This window comes from Cetorhinus maximus, chromosome 13 (genome assembly GCF_964194155.1).
Source record: "Cetorhinus maximus chromosome 13, sCetMax3.hap1.1, whole genome shotgun sequence".
NCBI lineage: Eukaryota > Metazoa > Chordata > Chondrichthyes > Lamniformes > Cetorhinidae > Cetorhinus > Cetorhinus maximus.
Genome location: NC_135891.1, coordinates 47,184,377 through 47,211,264, shown reverse-complemented (window position 1 = coordinate 47,211,264; position 26,888 = coordinate 47,184,377). Strand labels below are relative to the sequence as shown.

Sequence of the window (26,888 nt, the reverse complement as noted above, 5' to 3'; positions counted from 1 at the left end):
GGCATCCTATGCCCTCAATATGGCAGGTACGAAGTGTGCGTGCATTTCAGGTGGAAATCTGACGCCTGCCATATGGGGAAAGGAAACAAAACTGTTACATAAAAGAGCTTATACGTGTAAGCACCATGCAAGTACATAAGGGGCCTAAAGCTTATTTGATCCCCCCAATGCACGATTGGTTTGTCCTGAGGTCGTTAGCGCTGGTTCCTTTCAGTGAAACCTTGACACCACCAACTATGAAAAACAATTGGTACCGTAAGTGCTGTAACTGCAGGGCTATGGGCCAGGTGCAGGAAGGTGGGATTAGAAAGGGCACCTGGGTGTCCTCGGGCTGGCATGGACAAGATGGGCCAAATGGCCTCCTCCTGTGCTGTAACTTTTCTATGGTTCTATGTGCTCCCCTTGGTTCCACATTTAACAAACCTGAGCAGCTACTCCCACCGCCCCCCACAATCACTGCTTCTCCCTATCGCACCCCCACCTCCCCCTCCCTCCAATCCCTGTCAATGCCCTTCTACCACCAGGCCCCAATTCCCCAATCCCCTACTAGTCTGGGGTCACCTGTGATGCTACCAGCAGTACGATCTTCATTTATTCTTTGCACTGCACTAACTTGATGTTAATGAGGCCCAACACCCAATGTCGGGGGTATCTTGGGCCGTACTACTAAAGGACATGAATTCTATTATGTGCCTGCCCCAACTTGCACTCAAAAATGGGAATATCGTATTTCTACCCCTTTTAAGTTGTAATTCCATAACCTTTTAAAACACGTCCGGAAACAAAACGCATTTAAACAATTTTAAGTTTTCTTCAATTCCAGTTGTAGATGTTAGTTTAATTGAATGAAAGCAGGTAGTACTCACCAAGTATTGGTGTACGTTATCCAGTCTGTGTATCAGCTCTGTAGCTTCTTTTTCGGCATCAGCTGGGTCCTGACTTCCAGCCTTCAGGTCTCCTTGGTTCTCATTTTGTGGTTTGCCCTTATCTCCCTGTTTGAACAGTTTGTCAAAAAAGCTTACTTCTTTTTGTTTTTGTTGTTCTGTTTCTTTTACAATGTGTTCTGCTGCATCTGCTGGTTCAGCAGAGAGCTGTTGCTGCTTTAAAGCAGGAGTTCCCTTTTGTGAGGAGGATTCTTGAAGATTCACTTTATCAACTGATGCTGTGTTCACTGAAGCACTCTCTTGATTGGCTTGGAGCTTTCCTGTTCCTGATATTGGCTCTGTAGAGGGGCCATTAGCACGCCCTGGTACAGAGCGAGAAAAGGACATGGAAAATCTGGATTTAGAAACTGGCTTGGCAGACTTCTCAAGTTCTTTTTCCTCCGCATTAGTATTGGCACTAATCTCCATTGTCTTTTCCGATGTGAAGGCCCCAGTGTCCTGTTTAACATCTGCTACTGAGTCTACTGCAAAACATGAACAAAGATCCTGTTAATAATCAGTCACAGAATGTTGTGGATATATCCGGGCTTGACATGTCAGTGACATTCTTAATTTGAATATGTCTACATCTACCTGGCACAAACATGATTTTTCCTCAAACTTAAGCTCCTACAGTCTGAACTGAGGAGAATTTAAATATCCTGATGAAAGGTCATCGACTTGATCTCTCCACAGATGCTATCTGACTTGCTGAGTGTTTCCAGCATTTTCTATTGTACATTGCTTTTGTAGAATTTAAATGCAGTTGCTCAAAATATCAAGGGAGATGTGTGAGATTATAAAACAATGTGCCAAATTACAATCTCAGCACTTGGAAATGTGCTGGCTATTAGCATATTACTTTGTAAGCATGTTGAAAATGTTAGGGATTGTCGTGGGTGAAGAGTAAGATAAAACACAAAAAAAGTTACTGGATGGGACAGGTTCAATGTGAGTCCTTTGCCTGTAAATTTATTAGTTTATTGGAGTCTGAAACTGTTCCCTTAAATTGGAAAGTGGCCAACATAGTTCCAATCTTTTAATAAGAAGGCAGATCTGGTTAACTACGGCACATTAGCTTCATGTCAGGAATAGACAAGATGCTCAAGGGAATAATTACAGATACAGCATATAGCAATGGGTGAAATTTAAGGTCTCCTCCCCCTACAGGTGAGTTTGGAAGCAGGGAGAAGGCTCCGTGTAATTGGGTGGGAGGGTGCGGGTTGCAGGTAATCAACCGTGCCTATCGGGTTTGCCTGCAGCCTTCCAGGGGCAACCCCTCATTCCCAGCTGCTCTGTACCTAAATAAGGGACCCAGCATTGGGAAGGAGAGGCCCTGCAGGAAGCCACACCCTGTCCTTGCTGCTGATCCCCCATTCCCTCCCCTGTCTGGCACCCCCTCCCTGAGAAGCCCATCCTTCCCCACTTACCTGACTCTGGAAGATCCATCGCCAATCCTCTGCATCGGTCACAGTGCAATATCAGCGGTGACCACTGCGCTGGGCAGTGCTGCTGGTACTGCAGAGCTGCTGGCTCTAATTGGCTGGCAGCTCTCAGGGGTGGGATTTCCATGCTCCTGGGAGCTCAATCTGAAGGGAGGTCCGATGCTATGCAAGTACGAGCCTGATTGTACCGAAATAGGGTTGGGCTTCCCATGGAAAGGCAATGTGGGGCCCCCAACGGTTCTCCAACTGGTGGGCAGACCCCCTTCACCACAACTAAATTCCACCTCATATCAGGGACACCCATACAGCTTCTGAAAAAAGGACTACTGTACCAAAATGACTGCATTTTAAAAAAATTATCCGCATAGCCGATAAGGTGAACCTGGTCGACAGTGAGTCAGAATTTACTGTCAAAATAATGGTGAGGCTAATGGTGCTCACCATTATGTATGTACAAATAGCGCAGCAACTTCAGGTGAGCAGCACAGCGAGAGTGGGACCAGTGACAGAGGGCAGTAGGATAAAAGGAGTGAGAGTGGGGGCCCCATGAGCAAAGTGGCATTGGGATCATTGACTGAGAGCAGCAGGGATAAGAGAAGTGGAGAGAGAGAGAAAGAGCAAAAAATAAATCAAGCAGTGATGTTATAGGGCAGCTGGTATTGGTCAGTATTATAATTTTCTGCTCATTAAGCTCAAGCAGTAGTTTACATTAAAAGCTGGAGAATATATTATTTCATTGAGTTAATAATTTAAACTTGATAAACTAATTAGTTAATAAAACTAAAGGTGCTAAGTGAATAAAAACCTGAATGCATTAAGTAGATAAAACAAGGATAGATAGAGATGGCAGAGCAGGTGGTGTGTTGTAGCTGCAGCATGTGGGAGTATGTGGAGTCTAGTGAGATCCAAGCAACCGCGCCTGTGCTAGGTGACTGCTTGAGAAATCTTGTCTCAGAGTTGTTGGGCTGGAGTCTGAGCTGCAGACATTGAGATGCATCAGGAAGGTGCAAAGTTATCTGGACACATTGATCCGGGAGGCAGTCACACCCCTTAGGTTAGATAGTAGTCTAGATTTAGTGAGTGGTCAGGGACAGGAGGATGCGATTGTGAATCAGGCAGGTAAGGGGACTCAGGAGGCAATGAAGGAGGAGCCTCAGTCTTTGACCTTGTTCATCAGGTATGAGGTACTTGATATCTTTACGGAAGACAACAGTGAGGATGGACAATTTAACTACGACACATTGGCTAGGTTTTACAGGATGCCGTGGCTCCCCACCCCACAGCTAAAAGGTTAGGGGGAGCAGCGTTAATTGCTTTAAGACGAGACTTCCACCCCACACTCAGGAAGAAGTCCTGCCTCAGAGAGCTGCCAGCCAATCGGATAGCTGGCAACTCTATAGTCCCAGCAGTGCCAGTCGGGGGCGGTGGCCACTGCTGGGACTACAGGCAGTCCCAGCACACTAAGGAGCTCACTTAAGTCCGAGGTTGGAGGTCACAACAAGGGTGTAAGGGGGATAGAGTTCAAGAGTCCAGGGAGAGGGTTAAAGGGGGAATGATCTTGGGGGCTGACTTCAATGGGCCCAGAGGCCACTCCTTGCCTGACACCAGTCCATGCAGATAAAGCTGCCAGACTTCCCACGTGGTGTGGGCCTCCCCCTCTCACAGGTAAAACACCAGTGGCGGCGGGCTGAGGCCCTTAAGTGGCCAATTATTGGTTGTTTATGGGCCTCAATAGGCCAACGGCAGGTGGGCTGCCCGACACCTCTCCCACGCGCCGTAAATTTTCAGATGGGTCGGAGAAAGGCAGGTAGGTGGCAGGAAAATCACCTACTGGAGTTTACGTGCCCCTGCCTTCAAACCTACTGGCAGGAGGGTGTAAAATCCAGCCTGATGGCAGAGGACGCCATTTAAGTGGGGAGAATAAAAAGGAATATGGTCATGATAGGGAACAGATAATGCCCTCTGCAGACACAACCTGGAGCCCGACACAGACACAATCCAAGGCCCGGCACCATGCAGGGTTATGGACATCTCTTCATGGCTGAAGAAGAACTTGAATTGGGAGAGGGAGGATTCAGCTGTCATGGTGCCATGTAGAAACCAATGACACAGGTAGAACTAGGAAGAGGTTCTGCTAAGGGAGTTTGAGGAACTGTGGTCCAATTAATAAGAAGAACCTCAAAAATAGTAAACCCTGGATTATTGCCTGAGCCATATGCTAATTGGCATGGAGTCAAACAGCTTAGATAGTTGAATACTTGGGTTAATGACATGTGAGACAGGGGTTTTGGTTCAAGGTACATGGACACCAGTACTGGGGGAAAAGAGATAGCTGTCCCTTTGGGATGGGCTCCATTTAAACTGGACTGGCACCAGTGTGCTGGCAAATTGAATAACCAGCGCAGTAGATAGGGCTTTAAACTAAAATTAAAGGGGGGAATTTCAGGTGAGGGAATGTTTAGAAATCTAAAGGGAAAAATCCAGGCCACAAAACAGTATAATGGTTTGAGTAAAGTGTGACAGGAAGAGACAGAGAGCTTAACAGCAATTGTGGAACAGTGAGTCTGGTAACGCAGAGAAACTTGTTGGAAGTTAGAAGCTGGTCTGCCAGCTAAATGTGGGTGCTTAACAGCCCAATGGAGGTTAGGGAAAGGGTTGCCCCTCCAACCATCGGCCACCTGATTTTAAAAATAATTTTTTGAAACTTATCGGGCCCAATTCCCGAGGTCTCCTGCTTTCCTCAGCAACAGCCGTCTCTTCTGGTGATGCTGCTGAGGCTTCAGAGCTGCTGGCCCTCTGATTGGGCTGCCACATTAGGAGCCTGCCTGCTGTCCTTGCTTGTCATTGGGCCCAGGAGTGGCCAATCAGGGAGCCCCCTGTGGTAAAATTGCTGAGCAGGACCCACTGCTGGCAAGTACAGGTGCAAGACCTGATTTTTGACAAGGCATTGGGGTCCTGTAGTAAAAAGCAGTTTTGAAAAGACAGATAAAATGGAAAGGGTCTGGGAAAAGCCTGATAATAATGGGTGACACAAGGACAGCAGTGAGCAAGGAGCTTGGCTCAGACGATCAGGAAGAGGAATCAGTATTGGTGGAGATGCTTTAGCTAAAACAAATAGGATGCTAAGATGTATTTATGGGACAATTTATATAGAATAAAGCATACTATTTTGTCATTGTACAAAACCTTAGTTAAATCTCAGTTACAATACCAGAGTGGAGTTTCTGCTTTGAACATAATAGGCAATCTGGGTCCAAATGGTGCTCAAAATTGCACAAGTTTTCAGAAAGAAATTTTTTGCCCAAGTTTCTCACGTGTTCTGGCTTCCTTTTTCCATCATTGACCCTCTAAGTACCAAATCATTTTTTAGTTTCAAATTTGATCTAAGCCTTTGCTCAGCCAGTCTCCAATACTATTAATGTGAAAATGATTGTATATATTATGTTCCAACTCCTGTTTAAGTATTTTATATTGTTGATCTAATGTTCTATTTTGCCTTCCAGTCAACCCAAGGTCAATTTTTATTTTGCTATAATATTATTTTTTCCCAATCAAGTGTGCTTGTCCTCAACTTCTATCTTTCCTACTCTAGTCTTGTACAGGTTCAAATATTATTGTTGTTGATTTCCTAAATCTGAAAGTGAGGTTAATGCTTTAATGTAGACCCTTCACTGAAACTGGAACAGACGATGAAGTATGGACTCGTCTTGTTCTTCTACATACCAGCCAACTTACTTTGTATTTCCAGCATTTTTATTTCCATCTCATGACTTGGATCCATCCAATTTACCAAAACATATGACAGTACAGTACATTGTACTGGAGGATGTAAGATGGGGTTATCCTACCCAAATCGTTCCCTTAACAATCTTGACTTCTTTCTCATAAGACAATGGTTTGCACCGTATTGATCAACTCTGTGTTAAGCATCACTTTATGTGGTTAAGGAGCCCCACTCTGGCATGGCAGCCTCTGCCACATTTGCTGCAGAGGAAGACATTGGGCTGAGAAGGTGCAGGGTTTGCTGGCCTTTGTTTTCTCTGGGACCTCTTCTCAGCCAGCTGAGCTTTTCATTTCTGCTCAACTCTTCCAATGCCCTTCCAAACAGTCAGCCTCCAGAGGTCACGACCGTCAGCGACAGTCTCCCTGTTCTCTGTGTCAATTACCACCATCTTCATATCTCACTTGCAAGTATCCTTGTAGCGAAGGTATGGGCGCCCAGCAGGTCATGATCCAGTGGTTAACTAGTGAACTAGCTAACTCTTCTTTGTATGTACATTTAAAGTAAAAGATATTTAATTTGTTGAATTTTTTCCTTTAATTTCTTTTGTTTGAAGTCATTCTTTTCCATATCTTAACTTCCATAAATCCTTGACCACTGCAGAACCACCATATTTCTTAATATCCTTGTTAGGCAACTTGTCATGGAATAACTTAAGGCATGCCCATTCATACATTCATTGAACTCATGGACTTGCAGATGTTTACACTTAAGTTTCAGGGAATTTAGACTAAAGACACTTCAGGAAAAAAAGACTGTTTTCAGAGGCCTGCTGAGGACACACTGACAAACTTTAAAAGATGCTGATCATCAGAATGAAACACTGAGGACACAGTGGGCTGAACGGCCTAGATCCGTATGTGCCGTAACCATCCTATGATTCTATGATACTTAACATGAATGAAACCTTAAATAAAGGCAAAACCTGATCTGTAGAAGAGTCATACAGACTCGAAATGTTATCTCTGTCTCTCTCTCTCCACAGATGCTGTCAGACCTGAGTTTTTCCAGCATTTTTTGTTTTCACGTATGAAACCTTGTTGTGTTTCACTTAAATTTTGACAATGCCTTCAACAAGAATGCATGGTTAGGAACAACTTATCAAGCCCGTGTAATAATTAGCGAGTTCTTGATGACATCCGAGAATAAATTTTAATTTTAGTAAAAACGAAGCACCAGAAAATTGGACTGTATGACCTCTACAGCCATTTCTCCAATCCACACTCATGAGATTCCACATAGGGAACACAGACTCACAAAATTGACTTTATAGTGCTTGTCTGACAATCATTTTGTTCCACACTTTTGCAAGAATGTTTCTCATTAATCGTGAGCTAGATGCAGAAACACAAGACACAGCATTCAGCATGATGAAGACTGAGGAAATTCCTTTGATTATGAACAAGGAAAATAATATAATGGTTCCAAGGATAAGTTATTATCAGGAATAACAGAATATGTCCTTTAATATGTTATAAGGGAGTTATTATTTTAAATAATAGTAACAAATATAATGTTCACTTTGATTAAATCTTGATCAGGAAAAATGAAATATTTTACTTTTCTTACTAAAAATCTTTAAACATTGTTAAAATACAATACATTCATTGGTATTGCTTTGAGGTTTGCCCAGCATGTCTTTTATTTTAAGGGAATAGAGGTGATTAAAAAACATTGTGCTGATGATGTACTGAATTCTTTTTGAATCAATATTTAAACATTCATCACACATTAGTACAATATCCATAGTTAAGTCCACACTCATTTTGAAATGACCAGAAGTAAAAAAAAAAATCATCAAGGCATGATCCCACTGTATGAAATCAATAGGCTGAGTTTTATCATCCTGATGACAGGCTGGAAAACCTGGGGCAATCCCGCCTTAGCCGTTTACTGTACTCTGGCCACATTATTTTTCCTGGCGGGGGGCGGTGGTTCAAGAAACTACTAATTAGTTGCCGTAGGCCTAGCTCATTAACATTTTAACTATCTTTCATTTCAGTGTTTTACATCTAATAAACATAACTCTTCTCCAAATTTTTTCTCTGGAAAATGCATATAAAAATCCTTAAATGTGGCAGTTCCTGTAGCTAAGCAGCCCATTGACACTCATAATTTAGGCTCATGAATAAAGAATGGGCACCTAAACTGGAAGTACTGGAGAGCAACCAAGGCCACAGAATTGAATCACCACCTTAATTAGGAAGCCAGAGGTAACAGAATTGTTAATGTTAGTCAATGCTGAAGTGACCTTTATGATCAGCAATAATGATCCAGATTGCAAACTTAATTAAACATTTGGAATTGTAAATTGTTGTAAAACCAAAACATGTACTTGCCATCTACAAAAGTGACACTTAGCAGGTCAGATGTTTCTAAAAGCAGAAGATTGATGGAAAGAAAAATGCTCACTTGCGTAGTGGAATAGATAACTGATAGAAAGCCTGCTGCTCGCACTTCAACAATCACCTCGTACAGCAGTTTGGTATACAAATGGTTTGACGACTGAAAAGAAATGAAAACTGAGACACCCATTTAGTAAACAACTTTTGTTCTTAGCACAGCACCAAAGAGAGGGTGGTGGTCAAAAATTAGTTAAACAGTTTTAGAGTTAGTCTTAAAAAAAGTTTACTCATGAACCAAATATTCTTATTGCAGTGTGCAAGTCCAATTAGAATGATCACTTCTGGAGGGATTTTTTTTCATTTTCAGAAGGTTAATTCCATTTCAGTTGGCTCCATATTTGAAAGTTTTACCCCAGAACATTAGCAAAAAATTTCTCTCAAGTCTGCATTCTGGCTCAAAAAAACCCAATTAAATGTGAAAATGAAGCAAACATTTCCCAATGTATTAGGCTACAGTGCTTTTCTAAATTTCAACTGCAACCAACCATATTCAATCAACTTGTAGAACACATCTGTTCATAAAGATGTATAAAAAATTCCACGGTCCAACAATTTGTCAAAATATTCTAGCATGAAAGTTGGCTCCGTAGCTCCTGGTTTTTCAATGTTACAGGTGCCATTTTGCCTCCAAGATGTAGGTGCAGGGGGCATCTGCAGACGTATGCAGAGCAGGCAGATTGTGACATCAATCAGCCTTTAAGAATGATCTGAGTCCAGTGCTGCCATTTTGTAGTTCAACACTCCAGCTAATGCCTTCCCTTAACCTTGCACAGCTGAACATGTTCAGCTGCAGAAAGAAATCCCCATGAGCACTATTTAAAGGGATCATCAACTGCTTTTAAATTTGATCTCTGCTGGCTCTTGATGTGATTATAGTTTTTGGTGGTTCACAGAGTTGTTCAAAGTTGCTGCAGTTTTCAGGGAGTGGTCTGTCACTTGCTGTTGGAGTTATCCTGACTTGAGACATTCTGTACAAAGCACTTGGTCCCATACATGGATGCAACAGGACATGGCCCACTTGGCTTACAGAATATAGGGAGAATAAGCAGAGGTGATATCACAGGACAAGCTGTGGAAAAAGGAGGAGGAACAGAAGGCCACATCCACCCAGAGTGTTCAGACAGCAATTTTCCTGCCCGAACCTCAGCAAGCAGCAAGACACTTCCATTCCTTTTTTATTCATTCATGAGATGTGGGCGCCGCTGGCTAGGCCAGCATTTCTAATAGCCTTTGAGAAGGTGGTGGTGAGCTGCCTTCTTGATCCTCTGCAGTCCTTGTGGTGTAAGTACACCCACAGTGCTGTTAGGGAGGGAGTTCCAGGATTTTGACTCAGTGACAGTGAAGGAACGGTGATACATTTCCAAGTCAGGATGGTGAGTGGCTTGGAGGGGAACTTCCAGGTGATGGTATCCCCAAGCATCTGCTGCCCTTGACCTTCTAGATGGTATCGGTTGTGGGTTCAGAAAGCGCTGTCTAAAGAGCCTTGGTGAGTTCCTGCAGTGCATCTTGTAGATGGTACACACTGTGCGTCGGCAGTGGAGTGAGTGAGCGTTTGTGGATGGGGTGCCAGTCAAGCACTCCTTCAAGGATGTCTTCACTGAAATCTGCCACCTGCTCCAGCCACAACTGCAGCCTCAGAGAAAAGCAAGGACATAATTCCCAGTGACTATGAAGGTGACAAAGGCCCATGAACTTTTAGGCATTTGGCTCCAGGGTGTAGCATATAATATTTGTGACTCCCAGTTCATCATCCTCTGTTGCAAAAGGGAGGTCACTGAGGTTCTGTATTTCAAGAATGCCGAACACACTTCATTCTCTCTTGTCAGAGAGAAACTGGCTTTGAGAGGATTGCAGGTTTCTCCAAGGTGTAGGGTGCTATTGACTGTGCGCACACTGCTTTGTGAGCACCTTACGTTACTCTGCGATGCACTGCAACCAGAAGGTAATCAAGAAATTCCAGTAACTCCAGAAAAATAAAGTAACTCAGAAAATCATAGGGTGGAATTTAATGTTGGTGACAGGGGGAACCATCAGCTGGAACATCAGTGGGAACTCTGTGTTACTTTCCAGAAGAGGTCCAACGCTATTCCACGACAATCAGGCACTTGGGCAGCGTTGAGCCTCCTGTCAAATTAAGCCCCAAGCAGGTTGGGAAACCCGCCCTGAGAGCTTCCAGCCAATCAGAGGCTGGCAACTCTCCAGTACCAGCAGTGCCAGTGGGACTGCAGGTACTGCATTTGGGGACCTTCACCAGGGATTGACGCTGGGTCCCTGCAGAGAAGCAAGTGTGGGTGGGGTGGAGGTAGCAGGGAGGGGACACCAGTGAGGAAGAGGATAGGGGGTTGAAAGCAAGAGTGTTCTGTGGGCTACCCTCTTCTGAGGGACCCCCCCTACCAGGCCACAGGCAAACGCAACAAGTTTACTATTTTGGGCAGCCTTTCCAGGTGGCAAGTTCCCCGCCCACCATTGGTTGAATACCTGTGGCAGCGGGGTGACTGGCTCTTTAAGGGCCTCAATTAGCCTCTATTTGGGAAGGCTGCCCTCCACCCTTCCTGTCTGGAGCTTGATTGGGGGGAGTTGAGAAGACAACAGGATCTCCACTCTGCACTATCCCACCTAATTACATGGTCACCCTGCCTCTTAACTCGCCTCTGCAGGGGGCATTAAACTCCACCCATAGGATGGCTACAGCACAGGAGGAGACAATGGAAGATACTGTAGATGGTCTATGGGTCAGCCTCAACTGGAACTTCCTCCCTAACAGCACTGTGGGTGTACCTACATCACAGGAACTGTGGCAGGTCAAGAAGGCAGCTCACCACCACCTTCTCAAGGGCAATTAGGGATGGGCAATAAACGCTGGCCTAGCCAACGATGCCCACATCCTGTAAATGAATTTTAAAAATCTCTGGCTCTAGAAGGCCTGTCTTTGGACTACACTGACTTGGCACGCACAGCAGAGGTCTGTGCCGGCTGGCTGACGGGCAACCGCAAGGGCACTGGCCCATTGGGAGTAGTGGGGGGAGAAATACTGTCATCCTGAGAGAGGACAGCAGGGTTGTGCTTCATTGAGACAGTCCCACTCCTGTGGGGCAGTGCTTCAACAATCCTAGTAATTGGCTGAAGGGCAGATTGTTGAACTGCTGTGATACCTTGTAAGCCCCTTTGAACACTGGTTTCTGCAGTTGTGAAGGCAGCAGTCTGAGCTTCCATGGCAGCAAGGTGACCTTGCATGATTTCAGTCTCAGCTCTCCTATTGCAGCATCTACTCAGGATGGCAACAGAGCGGAGACATTGATCATTAGACATTGCATCCTTGTTGGGTTCGCAAGTGTGCTAATGAAATTGGTCACCACCTCCACACTCGATGGACTCCACGCTCTGTGCAAAGTCATGTCCAGTCAGTGCTGGACTCCTTCATAGTCCTTGGCAGTGGCAGTAGGCTTTCTGGCAGGCCTACCAATGCAACAAACAATTCATTATGCATAGCAATCAGCCTTCTTGTGTAGGCCATCCTGTTGAAGTCCTTATCTGAGGCCTCTGCAGAAGAATGTGTGTGCAACAGCACCTCCGCCCATTCCTCAGCAAGTTGGCACTGCCTCGGCGGATATGTTTATCCTCTCACTAAAGTGTGAGTTGTATCAGTATCTTGTGTGAGAGAGTGACAGTGTTTCTTCTTCATCACTGTCTTCCTGCTCTTCCACCTCTTGTTATTCCATCACTGCCTGGTCAGGTTGCAGTTCTTGGGTACATGAAAGGAAGGATAAGGCTGTGGTGAGGGGAGGGAGGGAAACCAGGGACTGCATGCTTACACCATTTGCAGCTTGTAAATCAGATCCAATCACTGATCTTGACCAGCCGTGTGAGGTCATTGAACATCTTGCAGTGGCGTATCCAGGCATTGCCCTTCATGGTTAACTGTTCCCACTGTATTTTCATGTATTGGAGGGCCTCCTCACTCTCTGTGCGTTGAAAACAACTCTTTTCCTCCTCTTCACAGCCTCCAGTGCCGCGTCAGAAAATCTTGAAGCCCACTCTCCAACATGTTTAACTATTTGTGTGTGTTTCCCAGCATGACTTTCAGCCAAAATGCACCTCCCTTTTAAGAGGTGCAGGCTGGCTTTAAATAGTGCTTCATAATTCTGTGTCCCCTTGCTTAGTCGTGCAGCCAATCAACAGCGCACTGAGCACTGGCTGCAAGCACAGTCGTTTAAATTAGCAGACAGCAAGGGGTGACTGAATTGCTCATCATAATCCCTTGTCCATCCTCACAAGTTATAGAACTTCACAGCCTCTTTCTTTGATAGTGACTAATTGTGTCTGTCCTGTACAAATGCGTAAATTACAAAAATTAGCATAGGCAAGAATTCCTTATATGCTGGGGAGGTTTATGTTGAAATCACATTAAAAACATTAATAGGTAAAATTGCTTTGTTTTAGTAAAACCAATAGAACACTGAAATGTTCAACTCTTGTTAATTAATGTGAAGATAAGACTGACATTTAAAACCTCTGTATATTCATATAAGTTGTTGTTGATTCAAAGTGCAAATTATTTGATCTCCTTAGTATCAGAAGCTAAAAATCAAAGGAAGAGAGAAATTATAAAGAGTTTTGGTGGGAGCTGTAGACTCAGTAATTTTCTTAACCAGACACAGCATTAGCAAGAACTGATACAACATAGATGGTTCAGGGTCTACAGTCTCTGGCCTTTCATTGTGGTTTTCTGTTGTAAATTAATTTAGTCTTGGGTAACATTATAGACAATTTAAAAATATGTGGAAAAACTCAGCAGGTCTGACAGCATCTGCGGAGAGGAACACAGTTAAAGTTTCGAGTCCGTATGACTCTTCAACAGAACTAAGGAAAAATAGAAAAGAGGTGAAATATAAACTGGTTTAAGAATGGTGGGGCGGGGTGGGGGGAGGTGGTGGGACAGGTAGAGCTGGATAGAGGACCAGTGATAGGTGGAGATAGCCAAAAAAATGTCATAGACAAAAAGTCAAAGAGGTGTTGAAGGTGGTGATATTATCTAAGGAATGTGCTAATAGGTGACATTAAGAGTAGAAAGCAGGACGAGCAAGGTACAGATAGCCCTAGTTGGGGTGGGGAGGCGGGAAGGGATCAAAATAGGCTAACAGGTAGAGATAAAACAATGGATGGAAATACATTTAAAAATAATGGAAATAGGTGGGAAAAGAAAAATCTATATAAATTATTGGAAAAACTGGGGATCGGAAAGGGGGTGGAGATGGAGGAGAGAGTTCATGATCTAAAATTGTTGAACTCAATATTCAGTCCGGAAGGCTGTAAAGTGCCTAATCGGAAGATGCTGTTCCTCCAGTTTGTGTTGAGCTTCACTGGAACAATGCAGCAGGCCAAGGACGGACATGTGGGCATGAGTGCAGGGTGGAGTGTTGAAATGGCAAGCGACAGGAAGGTCTGGGTCATGCTTGCAGACACACCGAAGGTGGAGAGACCAAACGCAGACTGGGTGACCGCTTTGGGGCAATGGTGGACTTTCCATTCGAGGCCCTGCCCACCCCACTGTAAAATCGCTATCAGCGTCAGGGCGGGCGAGAATCTGGAGGGGATCCCGTCCATGCGATTGTATGCTCCCCCACCCCACCACCGCCTCGGAACCCAATGGGGGCAGGGGGGTGTGGCGAGCTTCAAATTCTGGCCTTTGAAATTACCAGCAGGGTTCCTATGGATGAATCATTAAGGACATGTGAATCAAACATGCATGAAATAACCAGAGTGTTATCCACATTAGCTGTTCTCTCTCTGTAGGTTTAACTTGTGTCCTTTATTGGTTAGGTGTGTCAGTATAACATCCTTGTATCTGTGTTTCCGATGGAATGCTGAGCTCTCCACAGTCTTTCAAGTAATCACAGAATTGTTGTGGTGCAGATGGAGGCCATTCGGCCCATCGTGTCTGCACCAGTTTTCTGAATGAGCATTATGACTTAGTGCCATTCTCCTGCCTTTTCCTGGTAACCCTGCACATTGTTCCTATTCAAATAATCGTCTAATGCCCTCTCGAATGCCTCGATTGAACCTTGCTCCACCACACTTCCAGGCAGTGCATTCCAGAACCGAATCACTGTGTGAAAAAGTTTTTTCTCACATCACATTTGCTTCTTTTGCACATCACTCTAAATCTGTGCCCTCTCATTCTCGATCCTTTTATGATCGGGAACAGTTTCTCCCAAACTACTCTATCCAGTTCCTTCATGATTTTGGACACCTCTATCAGATCTCCTCTTAGTCTTCTCTTATCCAAGGAGAACAGCCCCAACTTCTCGAATCTATCTTTATAACTGAAGTTTCTCATCCATGGGACCATTTTTGTAAACCTCTTCTGCACTCTCACCAATGCATTCACATCCTTCCTAAAGTGTGGCCTAGGATAATGTATGCTTTATTAACTGCTCTCTCCACCTGTCCTGCCACCTTTCAATGATCTATGCACATATACACCTGCACACCCTTTAGAGTTGTAACCCTTGTTTTATATTGTCTCTTCATGTCCTTCCTACCAAAATAAATCACCTCACACTTCTCTGCATTGAACTCCATCTGCCATCTATCTGCCCACTCCACAAACTTGTCTAGTCCTTTTGAAGTTCCACACTGTCCTCCTCACAGTTTACAATGCTTCCAAGTTTTGTATCATCTGCAAACTTTGAAATTGTCCCCTGCACACCAAGATCTAGATCATTAATATATATCGGGAAAAGCAAGGGTCCTAACACTGACCCCTGGGGAACTCCACTACAAACCTTCCTCCAGCCCAAAAAATATCCATTAACCATCTGCAAGGTTATTTAAAATCAGTGCCAGCTAGTCTAACAGGTCTTAGGTGAACAAATGACAAAATCAGAACATTACAACAATTCATTGCTATTTTCAATGATGAAAATACAATGATATGCAAATCAATGTGAATTTTATGTTCTACCCATTATGGATGCTACAGTTTTAATGTGGCTAACATTTTCCCTCATTTCAACTGCTTAAACTTGTTCTGCTGCTCAATTACTTGCTATTATTATCCTTTCCAGCAAAGGTAATTAATTTGCAAAATCATGTTTACTTTGAAGTTTGATTCACCTATCACTGCATCCACTTCTAACATAGATAAAGCTATTTAAATTGTCTATAATAAAATAAAAGCAAAAAACTGCGGATGCTGGAAATCCAAAACAAAAATAAAAATACCTGGAAAAACTCAGCAGATCTGACAGCATCTGCGGAGAGGAACACAGTTAACGTTTCGAGTCCCTATGACTCTTCAACAGAACTAAGGAAAATAGAAAAGAGGTGAAATGTAAGCTGGTTTAAGGGGGGGATGGGACAGGCAGAGCTGGATAGAGGGCCAGTGATAGGTGGAGATAGCCAAAAGATGTCATAGACAAAAGGACAAAGAGGTGTCGATGGTGGTGATATTATCTAAGGAATGTGCTAATAGGTGACATTAAGAGTAGAAAGCAGGACGAGCAAGGTACAGATAGCTCTGGGGAGGAGGCCGGAAGTAAACTGAGTTTGATCTCGGGCGATGGGGGGTAGGGGGGGGAGGTGGTGGCTGGGGTGGCTTCCAGCAGAAGGCCTCTTTTGACTGGAGCCCCCTCTCCCTAGCACTAGGCGACCTCCGGCCCTCCCACACTCTCTGGCTAACCCCCGAGATACTGATTGCCCCCTTGGTGACCCCTCCAGATGTTGCCTACCCTCCCTGCCCTGGCACCCCTGCCATTTACCTGTCCTCTGGGTCCCGGGACTTAGTTCCAAGCAGCTACCTGCAGTGCCTCATATGGCCACTGTAGCGCTGTGCCTGGAGGGACTGGAGAGCTACCGGCCAATCTGATTGAGTGAGGGCGGAATTCTTGCCTTATGCTAATCAACGCTCGTTAGGGCATAAAACGGCATTGAGATGGAGTTGGCGGGGTTGTGTTCCCTGCTGACTCCACGGATGGGCTCAGCCCCCGCCATCCTAAATATTCAGGCCTATATTTTGAAAAAATTTCAACCATGAAACAGACGTAAATCTTCCAGCGTCTTTAACTCCTTAAACTCCTTAGCTTAGGGCACTTAAGTTTGTATTTCTAACACTGGGCCTGAGCTTCCTCAGGGTGGCAATCACCATCAGATGGCCACACTGCTCCTAGTTTCTTATCTTAAATTTTTTTCCATCCTGTCTCGCTCCATCCTTCTGACTCACGCCAGCTGAGATCCAAATAGGGCAGCACGTCCCTGGGATCTAGCATCGAAGGGCAGCTCTGTCGAAGGGATAGAGGCCACATCCCCTTTTTTAACGACACGAGCTGCCAAAAAATCAGGTAAGTTAAAGGTCCATTGAAGTTTAAAGGTCCTTGATGGACCAGGGAGAAGGTAAGTGGGTAGGATTTGGTTCGGGGAGGGGGGGCAGGATTGGAAGTCGGAGGGGCAAAAGGTCGGGGGCGCAGAAGTCGAGGAGTCGGAAGGGGGGGCGGTGGTCGGAGGTCAGGGGGTCAGGTCAGGGGTTGGCTCGGGCCTGGGGGTGGGGGGGTGAGAGTGGGGCCTTGGTGGGGGAGGGGAGGGGGGGTGCTGGTGGTCAGACTTTGGACGAGCATCCCTACATCATCGCACACTCGCATGACATTTCGGTCAGCGGGCACACGCAGGAGTCAGCAGCGCGCCTACCGACAATTAACAGGCCTATTAAGGTCATTAAAGTAATAATTAAGTTCAATTTTTTGCAAAAAGGCCAAGCAGTCATTGGATTTTTTTTAGGAAACTTTGTCAGCAAACAAAAATTAAATAAAAATGTTTAAATTTCATTCATAACATGTCCCTGCTCATGTGGCAGTGTCACAGGAGGGGACACATTTTTAACATTTTAAAAATCTTCCTTATTTTCAAAAATCTTCATCTCCCTGAGACAGCTTTGTGCTGCACCCGTGCGCACGCGCGAACTTCTGCGCTTACCCTCCTCCGCCCCCACATTAATTGGCTCACCAGCGGGAAGCCGCGGTCCGCAGCTCAATCATGGTCGGCTTCCCGACTGCTCATGCTCGCCCCGCCAAGCCCACCCGCCGAGGGCAAAATTCTGCCCATGGAGATGTGTTGAGGTCAATGGAACCGTTGAACATGATCTCGATACACATATGCTCAGCTTGATGGGAAGGCAATGCTGAGGGCAGAAATGGGCTAGGAGCTAGGATGTAATGCAGCTGATGTATGCTCTTTATTATCAACAAAGCGGAACCGCGAGGGCTCCATGGTGTGACTGCATTTTCGGGGTTGCAAGGGCCAGGCCCGAGCATAACGGGAAACTGATGGTGTTGAAAAGGAGGCTTTTAATGCCTGTCAGGCAAATATGTGAAGATGGTCATCGTGAGGTGATCTGTGTCCATTGAAAGGTCAAGCTAACTGGAGCCCCGCCTTCCTAACTGAGAACGGAGGGTCTCAATGTAACGTGGATTAAAGGTAGCGCTGAGGACTGAGTGCTTTGAACAAGCGTTAACGCCTATTGAATGTTCTCGCCAGCCTTGGCCCAAGTCTAGCCTCGCAGCATTATCATTGAAGTGACACATAAGGCATTTTTCCATTGCTGGAGATGGATCTTCTTGAGGTGCTTTGTCAGACCGAAGGTACACTGCCATGAGTCCACTGAGGACTGTAGTGCAATTCCTGCCTCTTGTAGGCTATCTTAGCTACTGGGATGCTGGAGAGACACTTGAAGAGGCATCACCTTCTGTCATGCGATGCCAGAACAACCTCCTCCAGTTAGCACCTCATCTCAGCAAGGTCACATGCCCCCGTGGCTTCATCACCCCTCAAAAGGATGAGGACGTGGTGAGCAGGATATGTAAATACTCAATCTCAGAGTGAAGAGAATGGCTGAGAAGGCTAGCCACGCTGGTGGTGATGTGGGCCCATCGTGGAAGGCACTGGTCCAAGAGGTTAAGCACTGCTACTCACCATCATCGTCCTTGAATCTGGTGGCTATGAACACCTCACGTGCACATCTGCCTCGCCTGGCCTGTGCTATGGATTCTTCCCCTGCAGTTTCGCCTTCCTTGATCTCATTATTCTTATCCATCTCAATGTCCTCCTCATCGGAGGAGATGTGCAGATCCTGCTCATGTCACGGTGGCAGGCCAATTAATGTGGGGGCGGAGGAGGGCAAACGCGGAAGTTCGTGCATGTGTGTGTGCAGCACAGAGCTGTCTCTGGAAGATGAAGATTTTTGAAAGTAAAAAAAAGAAGATTTTTCAAATGTTAAAAACATGTACCCTCCTGTAACACTGTCAGCACCTGGCAAGTCCTCCCCACTTTACAGCGCCAGGTTGTGAAAGGCGGAGCAAACCACGATGACCCATGAGACCCTCGGGGAATGTACTGAAGTGCTCCGCCAGATCTGTCAAGGCATCGGAATCACATCTGCAAGATGCCAATGGTCTACTCCACCAATGTTCGTGTGGCAGAATGGGAATCGTTGTAACTCCTCTCAGCTGGAGTTTGTGACCGTCATTAGCCACATCCTTTGCAGGTAGGCTTTGACACAGAGGAGTCAACCCTGGATTTTTGCGGCCCTTCGAAAATGTCCAGGATCTGCGATCTACTCAAGATGTAGGAGTCGTGGCAGTTTCCTGGGTGTCATGCACAAACCTGCATGATTTGTTTCGAGTGCTTGCAGACCACCTGCACATTGAGCAAGTGGAAGCCTTTCCTGTTGATATATCGTTGTGCCTGTTGCCAGGAAGTGTTTATGGCCACATGAGTGCAGTCAATGGCACCCTGCACCTGTGGGAATCCAGAAATAGCCTGGCTAGCTTGATCTCTAGCAAAATGCATGTAATTGTGGGCCTTGGCAAAGAGGGTGTCCATCACCTCCTGTATGCACTTGTGAGTGGAAGCTTGAGATCGTGCAGCGATAACCATTGGAGCCCTGGGAAGAGCCACCTGTGTAGAAGTTAAGAGCGGCGGTGACTTTCAGAGCCACTGGCAATGGAAGTCCTCCCTGACCCCACGGCATCAACTCATGAAGAATGTGGCAGGTGTGAGCCATCAGATCCCTGGACATGCGGAGGCATCAATGACACTGTGTCTCACTCATCTGCAGAAAAGACATGCGCCTTCTATACACTGTCAGTCTTGAGAGGCACCTACGTGCAGCATCTCTGTGACCTTCATCCTTTGGGTTCAGAGGGGACCCTGCTGCCCCTTGCTTATCAGGGTGAAGGTCCTCCCTTTGGTAAGCCTGGCGCTGCTGTAGCACTCTTCTCCCGCTTTGTTCCTGCCTGTATGCAATGATGCACCAATATTAAATGCACCTTCCATCTTCCTGAAGGGTTCTTCTCCACGGGAACATTGAAAGAAAGGAATGACTGAGCATCAGCCTCCAAAGGTTCTCTTTCTGTCGCTGACTTGTGAGTGACTGTGGATTCAAGGACTTGGTCACAGTCTAGGCACCTATTAGCCAATACAATCCTGGCCATCACAACGACCTCTCTCAGTGTCACAGTATGCATCCCACCACCCCCTCCCAACCTTCTGCCGCATTTCAGTAGACCTACTGCGATAAGATGGATTTGGCCAGGCACTTGGATGTCATGTATTTATGCGAGGTGATAAATTACTCATTCAGTGGATTCAGTGGCTACACCCTTTAGAATACACACGAGGGCACATGCTCTGTGAGGGGGAGAGATTCTTTTTGGGGAGCCTTGGAGTTCTCATCTCTGAACCTGGCAACTGCAAGCCTCTTGAGGTGGGGTTTCCAAGAGGCTTCTCCTGTTTGTCCAGATGTCCACGTGTTTTTGGAGTCATTATCACACTGGGGAATTACCATAATTTGGTGCAATGGGTTATTGCAGGGAGAGCAATGACTGGAACACATTGGAATTAATCTCACATCAATGTGCTATTACATTGAAGGCTCCAGATTGCCTCTATAGTTATTGAGATGCTCCTAACATACCTCAGCTGCGCTTTCCTCCTCATGTGGTAATGCAGACTCCAGGTGGGTGTGCCTTTAATTGGCCCCCCAGGGCTGTGATCCACACCTCCCAGAAGCCCTCCCCAACAGCGTTTTTTCTTAGTTTCACTTTCTGAGGTTCCAAGATGGTGGTCCTCAGGTTTTATTACCAGACCAGCTTTGACCCTCCCTGCATGACCATGGAAAGCCCTCCCATCATCCTGGAGGAGCATAACATCCAGGTTTCCCTCCCTCCTATTACTCTCAGTCCTCCCCTGTAGTCTGTGATCCCATTGTAACTATGGTTGCTATCTCTGTTAACCCCTCCAACACCACCACCCCCCCAAAGTCATTTGAGATGGATGTGCCTATGCTCCATGTAGATCTTACCCCTCCCCTACTGAAGTCTACTGTACCATCACATATAGGGACCCCCCCCTAATGAGACCATCGAGTGCCTGCCCCTACACGACTGGTTCCCCAACTACAGGCTGCAGATGCCTCCCCTGACTGTACCATCTGTGGCCAAGTACTATGCCAGAAACCACCCAGACCACCATTCGTAAGGTGGTGACGATGCCCTCCACGCACTATGCTGGGCACGACTGACAGTTGGCTGACATGCCCTCCCCATTCCTGGACTGGGGTAAGGACTGTCTTTGGAAGCTCAGCAAAGTGAGCTGAAGCACTTCTTCACTCCGCATTCCTCCCAGACTGGCCCCAACGAGCTTATTTCCTTTTGTAAGAGACTCTCTCCCAATTCTGGCTCAGAGGATGCTGCCCTGCACCCCGAGTCATGTATTTAAGCAAAACCTTCCCCATTCATCCCCCTCCCCCCAGTTGTGCTTGCCCTCCAGCTTCTTCCCTTGCCACTGTCTTGTCTTTGCAACCCCCCCATTCCAGTCGAGCCCATTACAACCCATCCCCGCCTTACCGCTGGTCTGGTATATAGAGCCTTGCCTCTGTAAACCCCCTTGAACGTGAAATGGCGGTGCCCGTGAAGCCGGCGTGCAGTCCAAGGTGCCATGAGTGCTGTGCAATGCAAGGTAGGTGAACAAACCTCAAAGTCACGAGCGAAATGCAGGTCGCCAGGTGCACGTTCCTTATTTGCGGTTGTGAATCACGCCTGTCTGATTAGACGCTGGCGTGGCCTTTTGATCCAGCGTGGGAGCGTGATTCCGGTAAGCTGCCTAGATAATGAGCATTCATGATATTCTAATATATTCAAATGGCGTTCCCAACACGGTGCAAAGGGAAAAGTGCGTCGCCATTGAGGGCTAGAGAGGATGATCACAACCTGCTTTTACGCCAACAGGAAACTGACTTTTTCACTCCCACAATATTTTCCTCTCCCACCTGTCATTACGCCCGCTACAGGCAGGTCTGGAAAATCCCAGCCAAAAACTCTACAAAAGTGTGCAACTATGCATGAGCAGAGTTGTCCCCTGTTGTTGCAGTCGTACTGGCAGACTGGAGATTGCACTTACTAGTTGGAGGCTGGCAACTGCAGTATAAAAGCAATATTACATTTTACCATGACAACTTTCAATTATTATGTTATTTATAAGTGCTTGAAATGGATAGAGCAATGGCACTGAGCATTACAACAATCATTCAGAATCAAATTCAGGAACATCGCCATCTACAAGTTCTCCTCCAAGCCACACACCATCCTGACTAGGAACAATACCACTGTTCCTTCACTGTTGCTGGATCAAAATCTTGGAACTCCCTCCCTAACAGCACTATGGGTGAACCTACACCACATGGTCTGCAGTGGTTCAAGATGGCGGCTCACCACCACCATCTCAAGTGCAATTAGGGATTGGTAATAAATGTTGGCCTTGCCAGTGAAACCCACATCCCATGAAAGTTCCCAATCTAAACTACAATGAACAGGTAGGAGCTGAATGGAGACTTTTTAAATCATGGGTGGTGGGTGTCATTGGCAAGGCTAGCATATATTGCCCATCTCTTATTGACCCTGAGAACGTGGTGATCAGCCACCTTCTTGAACTTTTGCAGCATGTGCGGTGAAGGTACTTGAAGGTACACCTTCTTGCAGAAAAGAGAAAAATGAGGGGAAATTCACACCTGGGTGTTTCCTGTTGTCTCCTAGCACAGGATCATTATTCCTGAACTCTTGCCAGTAGAGGCATCAAGACAATCAATACATTCAATGAAAAGGTACAAAAAAAATTAAAATTCTAAAATATGTCAAACACAATACTATGCACAGCTCTGGGGTCCACATTATAAAAAGGGTATGAAGGCATTGGAGAAAGTGCAAAAAAGATTCATAAATATGAATGTTATTGGTTGGATGATTATGTTATTGAAGATACAGAGGTGGTGGGCATTGTTTGATTAAGGACTGAAAGCATGTAAGAGAGTCAGCTGGAACACTGGGGTAGTAGTTAGGAGGCAGAGGTCTAGAATGCTGCATCCTGTGAATAAATGTAGTAACAAGGAAAATATCTGTGTCTAGTTTTGTACTTCACCATTTGGCTTGGATCCATTTAACAGGTACCAGAATTGAAAGGCCATTGACTATAAAGGTTAACTCTGTTTCTCTCTCCGCAGATGCTGTCTGACCTGCTGGGTACATCCAGCATTTTCTGTTTGTATTTCAGATTTTCAGCATATGCAGTATTTTGTTTTGGTACTATCCTTTAAAACCATTAGGCAGATTGAAAAGATAAATGTGCAGAAGATGTTTCCACTTGTGGGGAAGACCAACGCTATCAGTTACCAATAAATCCAATGTGAAATTTAGATGAAACCTCTTGGGCCAGGTTTTCCTAAATTCGGACAGAACAGAGATGGAATGGCAAAAATAATGCTGCTGCCAACAACAATGGCTGCCAATTTGGGTCAGAACATGGCCCACTTCCCTGGTGTCCCGTCTACACTCCTGCCCAGCCCCGGCCACTAACTGTGCAGCAGACCTGTCTATAAAGTAATTCAGACCCTGACCCCATGAAGATCACACTTCTTGGCAGCCTAAAGATGGTGGCGGGATTTGTTCTGCCTCCCAATTCCCACCTCTGATGGGAAAATCTGGTTCCTTGACTCAGTGGAAAAATGTGGAACTTACTCCTATAAGGAGTAACTGAGGCAAATAGCATAGATGTGTTTAAAGGGGAAGCTAGACAAGCATATGTGGGAGAAAGGAATAGAAAAATATGCTGATTGAGTTAGATGAAATGGGATGGGAGGAGGCTTCTGTGAAGTATAAATGACAATGCAGACCAGTTGGGAATGTCCAATTTCTGTGCTACAGGCCCCATGTAATTCAATGTGCAGCGTCAAGTTATGTGGGAAGAATTTCCACAAAAGTTCTCCCAAATCCATGCCATAATTTCAGCAGAAACCCTGAAGAAGTAGCATAAACATCCCTGTTTAGTTACTTATGCCGTTCCTCCCTGGTTCCAAAGTTATGGCAGTGGTTCAGGAGAATCTCCATATCACTCCATATGACATTCTGAAGATCTTTAGAGTTTGACTCTGCTCATAAATAACCCATAATGTTTTTACAGGCTAACGCAATGGTGCTTAAAAGAAGCTAGTTACATTTGTTCTCATACCAAATAATTGTTTGCAAACATGCTTTGAGCATTACGTCCTTTGGGGATATATACCAAATGGAGTGTCAATGCTATGAACTACATAAGCACTGGTCAGGAGACATTCTCTCCATTTTGAGGATGCGGTCACAAGGATGCCTCAACCAGAATAAAACTGAATTGCCGGCTCGGAACTTGAATCACCATTTCTTTCCTTTGCAATATCTTATTGCTCCTCAGAAAGCTTCACTCATTCTTATCTAATCTCCCTTATCCATTACTGCTACTTGACCACCCACCATAAAGCACACTTCTCAACTACAACTCAACACTGAGCTAGACATATGAGATCTGATATTATTTTCAAAGAGCAGGTCCTATATTAGTCAAGTCTAAACAATTTGAAAACTACCTGACTCAGTTCACATGGGCCTTGATTTGGTAGAAGAACCATAATCATTTATGTGCCTTGTAATGTGATAATTAACTGCAGTGAAAGGAAGTACAAATGACAACTAACTGCAGCTGACACCATGTGGGCTTTGTAGGACGTGTCCCAGGGAAGGTCTGAAAGTGAACCCATACAAGTACTATATCACACAATGCACAATGCAAGCTCTAAGACAGAAGCCTGCAGAACTTGTGACTTGTCAGCATTTCATGACTACAATAAACCTGTTGTATAATAGATGCAGAATACATTATCTAAAATGGCATACATTATCTAAAATGGCATTCATTATCTAAAATGGCATTCATTAGCCAAGAAATGCACTGCTTGGGTTGTAATTCTTGAACACAGCTATAGATGTGAAAGACATTAGATTTGAAGTTTGCAAATAGAAGCATTAAAAATTATTTTAAATTAAGCACTACATTTTATTATATGCTGAATATATTTTGTATCAAATATATATTTTCAGGGAAAGCATACACAAAAATGGATTAGAAATTCTTAAATATTTAGTTGCCAGCATATTTCACTTTAGAAGTATTAGAGCACGAGGTATCCATTTTCAAAGTTTGACTCCGCATTTGAATCTTTAAGCAGTGTTGTGACTTGTCTGTAAATGACAAACCTCAGCAAAGAGTTCAAAGCTACAAAAGCAGCAGCATTTTTAAAATATTTTTTTCAACATGTTCACTGTATCAGAGGTAATTACTAATTAGAAAACTGTTGTCAGTCAGCCTGTGGGCCCTATATGGCATCAGGAGTACAGCAGATGCCTGGAGGTTACCTTCTCGCGGAAGACCATGGAAGACATCATTCCAGGATTAATTTGAGGCCTTTCCCACTAATCTGGCCATAGCTGTTGGTGCAGGCCAGCCTGTGGTGGGGTTTCCCCTCCACAATTGTGAATGAGCAGGTGTGGCTTTTTTCATTTCAACTATTTTAAAAGTGCTAAGACGTCATCTCAAGTTGGATGCGTCCTCTCTCCCTTACCTGCAACAGCAGGCTGCAGCCTCTTCTGTGCTGGAGGGCCTCATAAATTGGATGGTGTATGTGCCCGCTGGCCACTAATTGGCTAATCCAGCCAAAATCGATGCTGGGTGGCTGCTCCCAAAACAGTGAGGGGTTAGGACCTGCTTTTGACCCCGACTTCGGGGTCCTGATCCAAAACAGAAAATCTACCCCAAGTCTCTGGATTGGAACTTGAACTCACAATCATTTGCCTCAGAGGTGACAGTACTACAAACTGAAGCACAAAGGCCAATATTAATGCCCTCACCACTAGTTAAGGCAGTGTGGACTGTTTTATCCAGGAAACCAATCTTTACACATTTATATTTATTTACAGATTACACATTACAAATTTACACCTCCTAACCCAACCCATGTAAAAAATGTCACCCTTTGCAGGGCATCATGCTGCTCTTGAATACTGAATCTATATCCTCATGAGATTGGCCATTCTCTCATGGTTGGAGTTAATGAGGTCGAGCTCCCGAAAGACAGACTGTTAAGTTTCAATAGCTGTTTAGAAATGAAGACCGAAACCAAGACAGGCCCCTTCAGACAGAGTTTTATTGCTGGTCATAAAACTCTCCACCAAGAGAACTAGTCTCAGCTGTTATCCCTTTTATACATCCAAATGGGTACTTAGTTAAACAACCTAATAATTAGCAATTGAACTTCTTTAACTGTTTCCTTCCACAACAGATTCCCCTCTTCTTAAAGAAAGTAACCCTCAAGTTTTTATAATCACAAAAAAAATGGTAATAACAAACATCAATATATATTTTTTCATTCAATAAATTGACCTTATTCCCCTCCTTAAAAAAACACATGTATAGATAGGTCTGCACAAAACTGGTATTTTTTTTTCTTTTTAAAAGAAAAAGGCGTCCCTCTTTGAGGATTGCTAATAACTTCTTGGAGCTTGCTCCTCCTTTGGTGAAGCAGTCAGATAATTGATAGGTGCTATCAATCCATTTGATTGGAGGTGTCAGCTGTGGCTCAGTTCATAGCACCCTCGCCTTTGAATCAGAGGGTTGTGGGTTCATGTCCCACTCCTGGAAACCAAGAACTGTGATTGTACTCGAAAGAGTTGCAATCTGTGACTGTTGATAACTCGAAAAGAGTATCAATCCATTTGATCTTGGCAATCTCCTTATTCTTGAGCACCTGTTTTAAGCTTGCAATGTCAATTTGCAATCTCTTCTCGTTAATGCACTTCGTAGAGTGAACATTTTCCCAAAGTGACTTATTATCTAGAAGACATTCAATAGGTACCGTTCCTGAATACTCTTTTCCATTTAAAACTTCTGCCAGTATCTTTGATATAAAGAGTACCATACCTACCGT

General features: G+C 44.9%; 1 protein-coding gene across 3 annotated transcripts in view; it reads right to left on the bottom strand.

Annotated features, from left to right (window-relative positions):
• Window positions 1-26,888, bottom strand: part of bcas1 (brain enriched myelin associated protein 1) — a 169,306-nt gene that overhangs the window by 92,276 nt on the left and 50,142 nt on the right. For all 3 annotated transcript variants that reach the window (XM_078555364.1, XM_078555362.1, XM_078555361.1), the window contains exon 4: window positions 867-1,408. In XM_078555364.1, the coding sequence (XP_078411490.1) occupies window positions 867-1,408 (542 nt within the window). The remainder of the gene's footprint in view (window positions 1-866; window positions 1,409-26,888) is intronic.